The sequence below is a fragment of the Lissotriton helveticus genome, chromosome 9 (assembly GCF_964261635.1).
Source record: "Lissotriton helveticus chromosome 9, aLisHel1.1, whole genome shotgun sequence".
NCBI lineage: Eukaryota > Metazoa > Chordata > Amphibia > Caudata > Salamandridae > Lissotriton > Lissotriton helveticus.
In genome coordinates this window covers 967,760,294-967,775,552 of record NC_136070.1, presented here as the reverse complement: position 1 = coordinate 967,775,552, position 15,259 = coordinate 967,760,294, and the positions used below count along the sequence as shown (strand labels likewise).

The following is a 15,259-nucleotide window of genomic DNA, read 5'->3' as shown; positions in this document are numbered from 1 at the left end:
CTTCACTCATATCTATCAAATTAGCTTTCTTGTCGGACCACTGTCCTTCACATGTTCCTGCATGTGCCTCTGAAACCATTAGTCCCAGGCTGCTTGACATTTTCAGTCTGTCACTCACCTCAGTCTCTGTCCTTCCATCTTGGAAACAAGCCCCAGCCATTCCCTTGCTCAAGAAGCCTTTAGTCTACACTTCTATTCTGAGTAACTACCGACCTATGTCCCTTCTGCCTTTTCAGCTAGAATTCTCGAGAAAGCCATCAATACGGAGATGTTTGCTTTCATTGACATTTCCAACCTTCTCAGTTAGGGTTCGGTTATTGTCATGGTATGGAAACTGCGCTCTTAACCACCTCTGATGAAATTCGCTAACTTGAATCGGGGTGGCTATGCCATCCTAATCCTACTTAGGATCTCTGCAGTCTTCAACATGGTTTCACATGAAATCCTTATTTCTTACATCTTCAACCAATATGCAAGCAAGCTCTGGCTTGGCTACATTCTTTCCTCCCAGACAAAATTCAAACTATCCATCTCCTCCCTTTACACTCGGAGTCTGCATCAGTCACCTGTGGAGTTAACCAAGGATCCTCTCTGAGCACAACCCTTTTCACATCACTCCCCTTACGCCACTCGCCCATTTCTTTCAATGTGATCTTTATCTCCTATGCCAACGACAAAAAAAGCCATTGTGTTTATTAGCAAAAACATCAATCATACTCAAGACAAGTTCTGTCTACATACGACATCCTTGTCAAAAGTAAAGTAAAAGTAAAGTCCACATTTGTAAAGCGCACAATCACCCGTAAGGGTCTCTAGGCGCTGGGGGGCCGTCGGGAAGATTAAGCGAGCTATTGCCCAGAGTCACATGGTGCTGGGCTAACCTGCCGCCGGAGCCGGGGATCGAACCGTGGTCCCCAGATTCCAGCGTCAGTCGCCCTGGCCACGGCGCCACACCTCTTCAACTGGCTGTCTGACAACTCCCTTAATTTAAACAACAAACCAGAAGGACTACTCTTTGGGGATTCAACTTCCATTTGGTCCTCGTTTTGGTGGTCCACGGAATTTGGGGCCATCTCTACCCTGGTTCTAACAGCTAGAAATCTCCTATTTCTTTTTGCCTCCTCCCATTCTTTTTCCTCTCAAATTGGTTGTGCTGCTGCTACTTTCTTCCATTATCTTTTTGTGCTCAGGAAAATTATTCCTGTGCTTCCTCTCCCCTCCAGGAGCATGCTAGTCCTGGCTCTATTTTCCATCTTGATTACACGCACACTCTTTACCTGAGCCTCCCTGCATATCTTTCTCATAGGCCACAAGTGATTCAGAATGCTGCAGCTTGCTTCATCATCAGTTCCCTTCCTTGCACATGGTTTTTTCTGAAATCCAGAAACTGCACTGGCTTCCTATCACCTAGGGTTCTGTCTCTGCCACTGCAGCTTCAACAACTCTCATTCCCTTTACCCGAGAGGGAAACTTAATATACTGCCTCATCCACCCTCTTAACTCAACCTCCACCTGCCCGCTCAAACTTGCTTACTGCGGATGAGTTTGCACTGGCGACCTCTCTTCTTTTTCTTGGTAGCTAAATATTGGAATTCTCTTCCTCCCTAATTTTTCAAAATGCATCTCACCTTTTACAAAAATTTGAAAACGGGCTTTTCTTGTCTAATAGTCTTTCTCCTCAGCCAGATCCCTCGGAGCCTGGATACCTCTCTGTGTAGCAATTCACTTTGCAAGACCAGATCATTAATTCAAAAACAAATTAAGCTCAATCTCTAAATATTGCACTTCAACGGAAGGTTTTCCAAAGTGAACAAATTCATTAACTCCGTTCAAATGAAAACACAAGATCAGATTGACTGCTCGCCCACTGAACACCTGGATACATTAATTTTCCGTCATACCATAACTAAGTGGCATTTTGTATTCACTCAGCAAGAGGCTCCTCATGTTTGGTGTTTGTAAGCTCCCAAACAAGATTCAATGACAGCACGTTTGTAGGCCACTCTACCTGGCTAGGTATCTTGGCCCTGGGACTTGCTGCTATTTCTAAAGTGACACTGGGGCCGAGACAAGGGCCCCTATTTCATGCTCAAGAGACTGGCTTTTGCGAACTAGGAATTCTCATGCTATCAAATGTATTTTTATCTCCTCGTGTTCTTTTCCTGTGTAAAACCGTTGGGATATAAAGGAACAAAGATATTCCTAAATCTAGTCATCTTAATTTCTATTCTATAGCCAAGTTGTAGACTGAAGACCATTCGATTAAACTCTATCCAGTAGTTGTGGAAACTGTCCACTGCACATTCTTCCAAAGAAAACCAGGAGGCTCAACAATTTCAGCAAACACTATCATGGCAAGATAGGGCCAAGCTAGAAAACATTGTGGCTGGTTGAAAAGCGGCAAGAGGACCCACTCTCTGCTCTCAGATGCAACCAGCGGGACTGAAAGATTTGGCCTTCATCTTTCAGTGACTAGCACTAGAACCATGCAAGGACAGGAAGACGAACACGCTATCACCTCTGAGTGACTGGCCTAAGGACCATACAGGGGCACCTGGTGATGGCTTAGCAGTCCAATTGCACATTTGGGCAATGGAAGAGGTTAATAATGTGACTTTTGCAAAAAGAAAAAAAAAGCATTACACTAGAATTTAAGGGCAGGAGTGACAGGCTTTGGCCAGCTGGTAACTGGCACTGATGGTGACAGGGAATGGTAAGAAGATCCCTACATTTTTTCTGGACAAGCATGAACGTAGGATTAGGGCAGTAGGACTGCCAGGACTTTGTGAATTTATGGGTGCAGTATCTGGAAAAATCGAGTAGGGGCAGGCTTTCACCTCTAGAGAAAGACCGTGGAATTGAATCAAAGGTTTGAGATGTCGAATTTCAACCCAGAGTGGAATTGATTGGGATGATAGGGTAAGAGGAGCAGGTTTTTGCCTGCCTGTGACTACCGCTGATGTTAGCTGAGGAGGACATGAAAAAGCCTGTGGCAGTCAGTGAAATACTTGTGTTGAGTAAGGATGCTAAGCATAAGACATCAGGTGCTCTAAACCATCCGTGGTGTATCAACTAACCTCAGCTTTAAACGTTCCTTAATTGGGAAATAGACCCTTTGACCATACTTCAAGGCGACAGTAAAATGTACATGACATTTTTGGTTTGTACCTGTGCTTTGCGTCCTCGGTTCACGTAGGTGCAGACTGGGTTGTAGGCTCCAGTGCCACACACATACAGGTGTGTCCTGTTCCAGGGTTGTACCAGGCGAATGAAATTCCCACATTCACCCTGTAAGACAAAAGGTGTTCCAAGAGATGGGAAAAGATGAAAGAAATTATAGGACACATTACAGTCCACTTCATATGGCTACCCTACATCATGCAAATAATTGGCCAATATACTGCACAACCATATGGTATCCAATAGAACTCAAATGGTCAATGACATTTTATTTACTTCATTTACACGATGAATGACTGCTACGCTTTCAATCTCACAAGTGATTCCAACGTCAGACAGTCCATATGCAGTACTGATATATTAATTCCTGGATATATGTAAGCAATTTTCTGAAAAAATGTATATAACACATTTTTTTTATTTGTTTGTTTTACTTTTGTAGATACATGAACAAATGGTGTAACGGACATAACAGAGTAAACGTGCAATACAATGTAAAAATCTGCTTACATACAACCCCCAGAGTCCTGAAACTTACGAAGGTAATGTTCATCTTCTGCCGATGTTGTTTCTTATAGCGGCAGCCTAATGAGATGCAGCATTTCTGACAACATTTATCCATCTCAGTTCTGGCGTCAGGCAGCAGTGTTGAGTTAATGGCACCCTGAGGAAGGTTATTTGCGGAAGGCGGACCTTCTTTACCATAACCAGTCCGTACTGCATTGCAGTCAATGTTGAATACAGTTTTTGTATAGACAGGGCCTCTGAAATCATGAAATTCGGCCGCCACTGCTTTTTTTGCATTGTTGTGGTTTTGCGCAATAGCCGCATAATTCATCGTCTGCTGCATAGTATGCAGATTTTTACAAAAACTAAATTTTTTTCTAGATCAAACGCGTGAAAAGTTACTAAAAATGTGGTGACATGTTCACACACTGTGGAAGGCCCTTTGCAAAGGTTAACTGGTAATCTTTCAGTTTTTTATTTCTATTTTTGGTTTTTAAACTGGTACTAATGAGATTAAATCTTTGCCCACACAGTATTACCATGAGGGAAAATTACAAAATAATGAAATAATACTATAAAAAAAAACACCACATCATACAGCATAATTTAATGAACCTTGATGCATAATTTAGTGCTCCCGTGCCACATAATTCCAGTAACCTGGGGTATTGGGCATGGCCTGAACGAAGGACCTCATTCAACTGACAAACACTGAAATCCTCTTCAGTCGCTAGAAGTTATTTTCCCTGAGGAGGCGGTGACTAAGAAAAGAGTATGTGATACTACTGGTGTTAGGGTTATACTAGTTGTGTCAGGGAAGGTAGATTTCATGCTGTGGCCTATGCTGCACCTATTCTAATTTGAGCAAAACTCACACCACTGTTGTGCGCTGGGGTAATGAGCACCTTGGGCCGCAGGACGGATAAACGCTGTAGCGAGGGGGCAGGTAGCGCTCAGCGCAGTTACTCAGTCCGACACATGGGTGTTAGTCGGAAGCGACATGTGCGAGCGCACGTCCTCGTTTTATTCATCCCCGCAGGCCACGCCTGGCCTGCGGATGTGGGGATGCGTGCGTGCGGCAACTAGACCGTTGCCATCATTACATCCCTATCCAACTATATATTTTTTCAACAATGAATGAAGACAGTCCTGTATTGCAAAACAGTTCAAACAAAATGCCTAGGTACTTGCGTGTCCCTTGATGACAGCTTCAGGGTCTCAGCAGGCAGGCATAGTCTTTTAGCTTCTGACTCGGTGGTGGGTTGGGTCTCAGGTTGTACCGCCGGGCGTTGGCCCTACCACCGTCAGTACCTTGATAAGTGTCTCTGATCATGGCCGGTGGTGTTTGAGACACCGGTGCGGACTCCGGTTCCTCCGCATGGCCCTCCAGAGGTGCAGTGCCCTCTTCTTCAGAAGTCGTCTCTCCGTGTAGCTCGTTGTCCCTCTCTGCTGCCTCCGGGCACTGTCCGGATCCCGGTGGTATGGCCTTGAACCACAAGGCATTCCTTGACATTTCCTCTTCCCCTTTTTGGGCGGTGACCATGGTGCCCTTTCTCGCCGTTACTGTCCAGGTGCCCTGCTCATATCGAGTTTGGAACTTCCCCCCAGGGCGTCTGTTCCTTATGATTACTCTGGTCCCCGGGCTTAGGCTCCTGGGGGTGGCCCTCCTACATCGGCTGGCCCGTTGGTTTCCTAGTCGTCTCCGTTTCTGAGTTTCTTCGGCGACAGCCGGAGGTGGTGTCCAGCCAGAGGCATTGGGGAGAAGGTCTCTCCGGGATCCTTGGAACATGAGGGTCCATGGGCTGCTTTGGGTGGTGCAGTGTGGGGTGCCTCTGTATTCCCTCAGGAATTCATGCAGTCTCTGCTCGGGGTCGGCCTGTTCCACCATTGCTATTCGGAACACTTTGTTGAGAGTCCGCATAAACCTCTCCACGTCCCCATTTGCCTGGGGCCATTGAGGTGTGATGCGACGGTGCTGGATCCCCCTTTGCCGAAGGAACGTGGCAAACTCAGCCCCTTGGAAGGGTGGTCCGTTGTCACTCCTGATCTCTGAGGGATACCCAAACATGGAGAATATCTTTTCCAATGCTGGCCCTACGTGTGCGAATGCCGTGGAAACTACCCTCTCCACTAATGGGTATTTCGAGTAGGCGTCGATGGCCACTAGTGTATGTCCTTCCCCCGGGAAGCTCCCAAAATCCACGCTGACCTTGGTCCAGGGAGACGTGCAGGCTTCCTCGGTGATCACCGGTGCGGGTCTCTCAGGGTCACTTGTTAATTGGCAGGCCATGCAGCTCCTCACATATTCCTCCACCATGCTCTCCAGCTCCGGGAACCACACCTTTTCCCTCATGCTCGCCTTCATCTTAGTGGTGCCTTGGTGGCCCCCGTGGGCGAGTTGTACTGCCCGGTGCCTCAGGCTCTGGGGAATGACCAGACGTGACCCTCTCAATAACACTCCTTCTTCAGTCGCACTTAGCTCATGCCTGACTCGCCACATCTTCGTGAGGGATTCCTTATCTTCCGCGGACCAAGAATTGGGTGGGCGTAGATAGTCGGTCCACGAGCCTTCTCGAACTGCCTGCAGCGACCTCATGTAGATGTTATCAGCAGCGGCTGTTTCTTTTATGTCTTCTATTGTCATGCTTTGAGGGCATGACGTGAGTGCCACCCACGGGGCATATTCATCACAGTCGTCATCCACTGACTCTGGTTCTGGTCGGGAGGGGTGGCGCGAAAGGTAGTTGGCAGGGTTCTTGGCCCCTGGGCGGTATATCACTTCCATTTCGTATGGTTGTAATTGAATTACCCATCGTTCAATGCGAGGTGGCGGGTGTGGAGCAGTTCCCTTGAAGAGGGACACCAAGGGTTGGTGGTCGGTGACCATGACAAAAGACTGTCCTCGTAGATACAGATGGAAATGGCCACAGGCCCATTTAATAGCGAGGCCTCCCTCTCGATCTGGGCATACCTGGTTTCAGTTGGAGTCAGGGCTTTGCTTGCAAAAGCTAACGCCGTCCACTGGCCGGGTTCATGTTCCTGGGTCAAAACCGCGCCGAGGCCCACCGGGCTAGCATCGACGATCACCTCCGTACGTTTCGTGGGGTCAAAGTATGAGAGAGTGGCCTTTTCCAGGAGGGCATCTTTGATTCCCTGGAAAACTTCATCCTCCTTCGGGCCCCACTGCCATGTGGCATCCGTCTTGGTCATGCTCGTAGCGGTTCGCTCCGAGTGGCTAGGCCCGGTATGAATCGGCCACAGAAGGTGGCCATTCCGAGGAAGCTTCTTATTTCCGTCGGAGATTTTGGCACTAGGGCATCCTTGATGGCCTTGGACTTCCTCGGGTCTACCTGAATACCCTCCTGGTTAAAAATGTATCCAAAGAACTCGATGGATGGCTGAAAGAACTGACACTTATCTTTGTGGAGTATCGCTCCGAAGGTACTCAGTCTCTTTAGGAAATCCCGGAGGTATTTGAGGTGTTCTGACGCGGTGGCGGAGTGTATCAAAATGTCATCGCTGACATTTATTACCCCCGGCAGTCCGGACAGGAGTTCCCTAATGGTGTTCTGGAACACCTCCGTCGCTGAGGAGATGCCGAAGTTTAATCGCTTGTAGCGTCGGAGACCAAGATGGGTGCTAAAAGTGGTGATGAACCGACTTTCCTCCGCTAATGGTAGTTGGTGGTATCTGGCGTTTAGATCTATTTTCGAAAACCACTTCGACCCGTTCAAGTCAGCAACAATGTCGTCCATCGTGGGGGTCAAATGTCTCTCTCTCCGGATCGCGGCATTCGGTAGCCGCATGTCGATGCACAGGCGGATCTCGCCTGGTTGCTTAGGTTTCTCCACAATGACCATTGGCGATACCCACGGGGTGGGCCCCGTGACCTTTTCTATGACGCCCAGGTTTTCCAGTTTTTCCAGTTCTTTCTCCACCAGTGGGCGTAGGTGAAAGTGTATCCGACGGTGACGCAGTGCAGTGGGAGCAACCGATCTGTTGATGTGAAGCTGGATAGGTTCACATTTTATGCAGCCCAGGCCTCGGAATAGTTCGGGGAATCGTCCCAATAGTTCATCTACTTGGTGTGCTCTGATGCGATTGGCAAATGCTATTAGTTTTAGATCTTCAGCCGTGTGGCTGCTTAGCAGAGTGTCAGCCTCCCAGTTGATGATGTGGATTGTCGCCATCACCTCTGACTCGTCGGCCTGGATAGGTATTGTGATCTTTCCTTTGAGGGGTAATGGTGTGTCTGCTCCGTAGGCGAATGGCCTCATTTTGGATGGTAGTATCTGGGGGCGCGGGCGCAGCTTCTTGAACTGCTGTAGACCCATTACGTTCACCGTGGCGCCAGTGTCAATTATGGCCTTGACTTCCTTTCCCGCCATCTGCACGATGCATGTCGGCTGCGGCCGCCGTCGTTGCTTGAGCTCTCGTGCGAACGAGACAATGTAGGCCTCTTCATCCTCCGACTCCGAGTCGTCATTCACCGTGGGTAAGTATCTCTCTCCCTTCGATGGCGGTGGTTCAGCCAGCGATAGTTGTCGAATAGCTTTGGTGGGTGTCAGTGACTTCTTGAAGGTCTTTGACGTGTTCCTTCTGCGGCACACTGTTGCGAAATGGTTTGGAATTCCGCAATTTGCGCAGGTTTTGCCCTGGGCTGGGCAGTCTTTTGCCGCGTGGGGCTCATGTCCACAATATCCACACCGTGCTCGGGGCGGGTCTCTCCGATATTCTTTCTGTGGTGGTCCACGTGGTTGGGACCGTACCGCATCTGCCCGCTCAGTCTTGACGGTTTCTGCCTTGAGTTGAGGTTTGTGTAGTGCTTGTTCCATGGCGGTGGCCCTGACATTTGAGAGATCATGAGATCTGGCCAGGATTAGTATGTCTTCCAATGAGATCCCTGGTTTACGTAGAATTGATCCTCTCAATGCCTTGTCTCGGCATCCTTGAATAATCTGTCTCCTTATGGCTTTTGGTTGGTCCTCGTCAGTACAGGTACTGGCTAGCTCCCTGACCCGGGCATAGAATTGGTCCATCGTCTCACCTTCCCTCTGGCGGGCCTGACCCAATTTGAAAACTTCAAAGTCTAAATTCAGCTGTGGGTCAAAGTGGCCGTTGAGTGCAGCAACTGCCGCGTCGTAGTTATCCGCCGCCCCCGTGTTGGGCAGGTGTTTAAATAGTCTGAATATTTCATCCCCTGTGTAATGTAGTAAGAGAGACCTCTTCACTGCTTTGTCTGTCTCCCTTGTGACCACAAAGTAGTTTTCTAGTCGTTCGAGCCATATCTTCCACCTTGGTGAGGCTGTGGACGGGTCTTCTGTTTCACTGAAGGGTGGCAACACCCCAGTGGCAGCATGTTGAAATGGAATGTTAATAGTGGCGGCTGGCGCGTCTTCGTCCGCCATGGTGGCGGTTCGTCGGGACGACTTTCTTTCTCTCCTCCCTTGCTCACAGAGTTATTGGGGGTTGCGCGCTCTTGCTGATAGTCCCTCCCAGTTGTGCCGGTCTTCGCGACACCACGTGGCAACTGCGCGGCTCACCTCAGCTCCATCGAGCGCCCTACCGGCATCCATCAGCGTGGGGCGTTGGGGCTCTGGTAGGGGTCCATTTCAGAGCTGTCTAGCTGCATACATTCCCTCCAGGGCGCAGAGAAATACACCCCCGGCCGTCTTCCACGTCTCACGCGAAATGCGTGAGCATTGGCAGGGCTTTTCTCGCATCACACGCGTAATGCGTGAGCATAGGCAGGGCGTTCCGCAGATCCGCGGCTCACGCGAGATGCGTGGGAGAAAGCAAGCAGTCGCGTCTTTGGCCCGGTGCAGCGCACCACAGCGCCGCGTCTTCCCGGCGGCCACCGGATCCTCCAGGGCCCACACGTGCAGGAGGCAGGGGTGAGCAGGCAGGCTCAGGATGGGCCAGTGTCTCGGCAGACACGTAGTGCGGTAGGCACCGCGTGGGGAGCAGGCAGCTCCGATCCAGCCACCAGTGCACGGGCGAGAGTTTGGCGCCCTCCGCTCGTCGCCAATGTTGTGCGCTGGGGTAATGAGCACCTTGGGCCGCAGGACGGCCAAACGCTGTAGCGCGGGGGCAGGTAGCGCTCAGCGCAGTTACTCAGTCCGACACATGGGTGTTAGTCGGAAGTGACGTATGCGAGCGCACGTCCTCCTTTTATTCATCCCCGCAGGCCACGCCTGGCCTGTGGATGTGGGGATGCGTGCGTGCGTACGGCAACTAGACCGTTGCCATCATTACAACCACCACTACAGTTAATGATATATACTTCCACGTAATATTCTGCATCTTCTTCCTGTGCTGCACCCATCTGGTGCCTTGGAGAAGCATCATGCTACTGTCTATGTGGCATCCGCCGTCTTTCCATGAAGAAACCTGCGGTGATGCTACTTGGGTTGCAGCCGATATGCATGGGAGGGAATTTCCCAGTGCCTGTAGTGTCATGGTTCTCCGTCTCCATGCTTAGAGACGTCTCAAGGGCCACTATCAGAGAGATACCCAAGAGCACTTCTACCACCCTTGCAGTGGTGAAACATGCAACTGTGGATGTGTAAGTGGGAGACAGTGAGAGGGTGCATGTGGGAGACAGAAGGAAGTACTGGGACTGCACCTGCTGCATGCGAGGCGACCAGGCTCTGCAAATGCTCTATCTTTTGGATCAAATAATGGACTTTGTTCCCCTCACTTGAAGATCCCCAGCTGTCAATGCCTAGCAGCCTCTTGGGCATACAAAGCGTTTCACACTTCCGCACTGACAGGCGGGCAATTTACACCCCCCCCCTGAAAGTATGGCCTCTACGAATATTTTCTGGGTTTCCTGTGCGTCACCAATGAGGTGTAGGGGCAGCATATGCACTTCCGGGTGGGCTTTCATTGTTTAAACACCGGCACCGCTAGTGCAGCGCCTCTTGCCAGCGCTACAGTCTCAATTAATTAATTAGCTGAATAAATATTTGATCAGGCGGAGGTGGGAGCAAGGCAGCCAGCCAGCCCGCGCTGTATTGTTTCCAAGCAGCAGCGCCCGAGTTCGGTTTCCTCCTTTAAAGCCTGCGCTTCCGCGGCAGACCCGGCCAGCGGTTCGGCGGGGATTTACAAGGAGCTTCTGTCTTGGCCGCGGGGACGAAAGTTCCCTTTGAAACTGGTGCGGAAAAACAAACGCACAGGGCCGTGGGTGTGTGGCAAATTTCAAAGAAACCCTCGCACAGCTCGAATGCAACAGCTGAGAAAAAGGACGGTGCTCAAGGTCAAGTCCAGATTGAAGAGCAGCGAAAACCAACAGAGCTTCAGCTGGTACGCTGGTGTGGGTTTCAGACAGGAAGCAGCTTGGCGAACTCTGACCTCTCATTTCCCGTCGGCTGCGCCTTCGAGTTCGCACCTCAAGGAGGTCTGGCAAAGCAACGGGGCGCTACTCAGGGCCGGCTCCCTCACACACCCCTCTTCCTATAGGCCGACAGGCTGCAATCTGTGCAGCAGGGAGCTCCCTTCTGTCTGCATAATGTGTATTACTGAAAGTTCTGGAGAACTGTGGAGTTCCCGCTCACCAATTTGCCTGTATGCTTTAATTTTTGATAAAATCAACACATGGCTGAACGCCAAGGTCTCAATCTCAGTTTGGAAACAACATTAATAGGGCTACACTTATTTATTCGGGTTAGAGGGGACAGTTACCCCAAAGGGATATCCGCCAATAGTATATTCAGGTTGTAACAAACAACACTTAACAATGCAACAGTCTTGGCGGGAAAATGCCAACCATAAAACTTACTGGCACTGTAAGATGTGCTTGACAAGCGAAAATATAGCATTTTCAGAGATGAATTTAAGATATCAGAGACATGGAATTGTTGAGAGTGGAGGGGGAATGGGTGTAGGGGACACCACTATAGTCGAGGTGCATTTTTTGACCATTTTCGCAGCACACACCCTGGCAATTCAGGGTGTGCTGCAAAACATGAACCCCTTTAAATGTACTCGTATGATGATGTTCTGCTTCAGTCTCTGGTGTCCTTTCAGCTTACACACTTCCAATGGCTTTGAGGTATGTATTACATGCGGTTTAGGACCATTATTTGTGTGTTGTTTACTTAGACTGCCCCACAATATATAGGAGTTGAAAACCATACTTAAGACGAGGTTTTCAACAACAGTATATAAATATCTATTTATTTAGGCAATTTTTTATATAGCAAAAGTGTGGCCCAGAGGTATCAAACTACTTTACTAAGATAAGTAACAGGCATGATATAGACAATTGCGGTGCGTAAATAGTTTAATGTTAGGTTACAAGTACATTACATCTATACATCAGTTTAATAAAAACCAGTATGTTTATCTATGTACAGGCAAATATACACAGAAAGCCATGTTTCCAACCTTGAGTAGAAGTTGGTCGTGGAACACTGAAGAAGGATGCTGCAAAGGAACTGAGAGAGGAGGAGGAGGGGTCCAGGAGTGAGTGAAGACTGGGATGGACTGATTGTGACTGGAGGAGAGAAGGAAACGCGAAAAGCGATGGACGTGAACAAGAGACAAGAAAGGGGAAGCAGGTTCAGGCTATCTTAAGAGCTGATGAGAAGGTGGCAATTATTGTTGGCTTACATTTACTGCTACAGAGTCAAACTGTTGAGAATAATGCTTTGGTGGCTTAAGTTGCCAAGATTAATCCTTTACACTGCTGTACCTGGAATAAATATGTTTTTGGTAATGAGAAGGAAATGGATAGTTACATATGCAGGTCTCATGGGAACGGTATTCTGCTCTAATGGCCCTGCACGTTCAAAGATGCCCAACCAACAAGTTGCGCTGGCCTGTAAGAGTTCAGACACATGCCTGTGGTATTATGGGAAGGAATCCAAGGTGGGGGCTGGTTCTCGGGACTGTGTTTCTTAAGATTACTTCCTCCACTTTCTTTGACTTAACTTCCTTTGCCCTGAGGAGACAAGGGGCTTGCATGCACACAGTTGTTCTGTAGACAATGCTGACCTCCTAGTCTTTCATGGCTGGCATCTGCATAGTCGTGCCACATCCCTGGGTGAAGCAGTTATCATCACAACATGGCCAGTCTCAGACTATCCTACTGCTGAGATGCCATATGTTACAAATTGCTTCCAAAACACCTGAAAACCAACACCAGAGTTCCTCCTCGAATGATGTTCTTTGTGTCTTTGTTTTGTACCAGACTGGGAAAGAGGCATGATATTCCACTCATTTTCATATTTCGAAAGGTATTTCGCAGGCTGCATGGTCCCACAATCCAATTAGGAGCCGAGCCAAACATGTGCAAGAACAAAGGGATGCGCTGTTCTATCTTAGATCAATACAGGTTCTGCAACTTCCATGGCAGGTGTGCATAGTGCACAAAGTGTAAAATGTGTTTCTTTCTGCTCTGCTGAATCTCTGCAATGTGACATTTACCAAGGGTTTCTCTGGTCCATTGCAAAGTGGCCCAGCTGCTTAAGACAGAAAGCTCACTCAACCTATCTGTTACCACTATTCTTGCCTTCATCACTCTGTCTGATATGTTTGCTTCCTAGCAATGCATTCTGCATCCATTTTAGTCTTTCTCAGACTGTCATCTTTGAAATTATGCTCTCTTATTTTTGTTATGTATACCCTGTCTCTGTCATAGCCCAAATAAGTGCTTAATTTGAGCTGGTGGTTGCATGTGGTGTCAACTGGCACCTATGTTTGGGCACCTGTACTGATTTCTACTCACAAGACTCAGATCCAGAGCAAGAGACAGAAAAATAAATAAGAGGCGAGATGGCAGGAGTGAAAGACAGAAAAATAATGACAAATGGAGAAAGTAGGGATGTAAAAGAACCTGCAATAGTGAGATAACAGGACAGAGTTTCTGCTGGTGGATGAAACAGGCATGAGGCGGAATCAAGACTACACAGACGTGGTGTGTGGCACCCCCCCCCCCTCCAATTAGGCAGTGCCGGCTGTGGACCTCAGAGCAAAACTTTGGGCCTGCCACTTCCTATTGAACAAATTAAGCACTGGACCGGCTTCTTTTAATATACCTAGACCTCAGGTTCTCTGGCTTATGTCCCTGGTCACCTTTCTATTCAGCTACTGCGGATCTCCCACTACAACATATGCTCATTGCCCCATTATTAATGGATCTCAACTTGGATCGTGTAATGAGGGGGGCTCGGCCCTGCACTAGTCTCGCTTTCTATCAAGCCCCATTGGGCAAGGTGCTTCCTCAAATCTTTCATCTGCAAGCCCCATGCTATTGGAAGCTAATTACTTGAGATCATGTAAGAATTGTGTTCCTATAACTCTTAAAGACATATGGTTCACTTTTGTGTTATCTATGCCTTTGTGACCGTGTGACTTCATCGCTGTGCATCTAAGGCAGAGTTCTTCAATCTGTGGGGCGCGCCCCCCTGGGGGGGCGAGACACCGTCTCAGGGGGGGCGCGAACTCCACGCTAAAATCTCAGCTTTGTCCTCTACTTATTCGAGCAAACGGCAGAGTGGAGCTACAGGGGCCCTAAGAAGGGGTGAAAGCCATCAAAGCCTCATTAACGCGAAAAAAGGTCTTTTAATGACCTGTGAAATACTCGGTGCGGCTGTGTGCGCACTGGGAAGCTGTCACATCAGGCTGCCACACACGGGGCTAAATATCAGAGATTACACCCATTTTAGCAACAAGAAACTAAGAAAGTCTTAACTGCTGCAAATCACCAAAAATGGAAGGGCACTAACCTAGTGCTTTTGTAAACTGTTACTGGTATAGCCTTAATTTAATAATACATTGTCTCTAATAAAGTCACAACACTACATTGCTGCATCGAGGTGGGGCAAAATAAAAACAAATGCAGCTGCCGATGTCGTTGAGAAGTGTCCCTGTGAGTCTGTCTCTGTCACACTCACTGGCTCAGCCCACTGCATACACTCAGCTGCTGTACAGTAGCAAAGTCAGTCTGTCCCAAATCACGACCATGGTGAGGAGCCCCCAAGAGCTCTCAATTCTTAACTGGCACTGCTCGGCTAATGTGAGAGGTGTTCCTACCCTAAACACCGTCTGCTCAGCCTCTCCCGGACTTATGGCACGTGTTCATGCGGAGTTCTAGCGTTGCCAGGCCATAGCAATAATTACTGGTGGTCCGGGCTGGGGCGCAGGCTGACAGATACACTGTGCATTGTCGTGATGGCCCAGAGTGCCTTTCAATTTCAACAGCATGGTATTGCGTCTGTTTATCTGTGAGCAGTGTGTACAACCAAAGTATGCAATATATTATATATGCATTCAAACGTATATTTAGTTCTACCACTTATCTCATCGTAATTTGTACAACACTGTGCTTTTTTAAACACATGCCCACGAACAGCAACATCGTACATAGGGAACAAATATTACATTGTGAAACATGCTCTCTTACAGGAAAGCGAACACCTACTTCATAACAGCCGAAAAGCGCACAGCAGTTAACGCACCGACCTTTGCAAGCGCGGCTCCACCTCACCAATTCAGCTGTCCTGATTTACAAACTTTGTTCTTTCTTTTGCCCCCAAGTTGATAACAGCGTGACTCTCCTCCATTGACA

At 48.6% G+C, this 15,259-nt stretch overlaps 1 protein-coding gene across 2 annotated transcripts in view; it reads right to left on the bottom strand.

Annotated features, from left to right (window-relative positions):
* The window catches only part of SEMA3F (semaphorin 3F), a 329,656-nt gene that overhangs the window by 100,194 nt on the left and 214,203 nt on the right, over positions 1-15,259 (bottom strand). For both annotated transcript variants that reach the window (XM_078661253.1, XM_078661252.1), the window contains exon 5: positions 3,169-3,288. In XM_078661253.1, the coding sequence (XP_078517379.1) occupies positions 3,169-3,288 (120 nt within the window). The remainder of the gene's footprint in view (positions 1-3,168; positions 3,289-15,259) is intronic.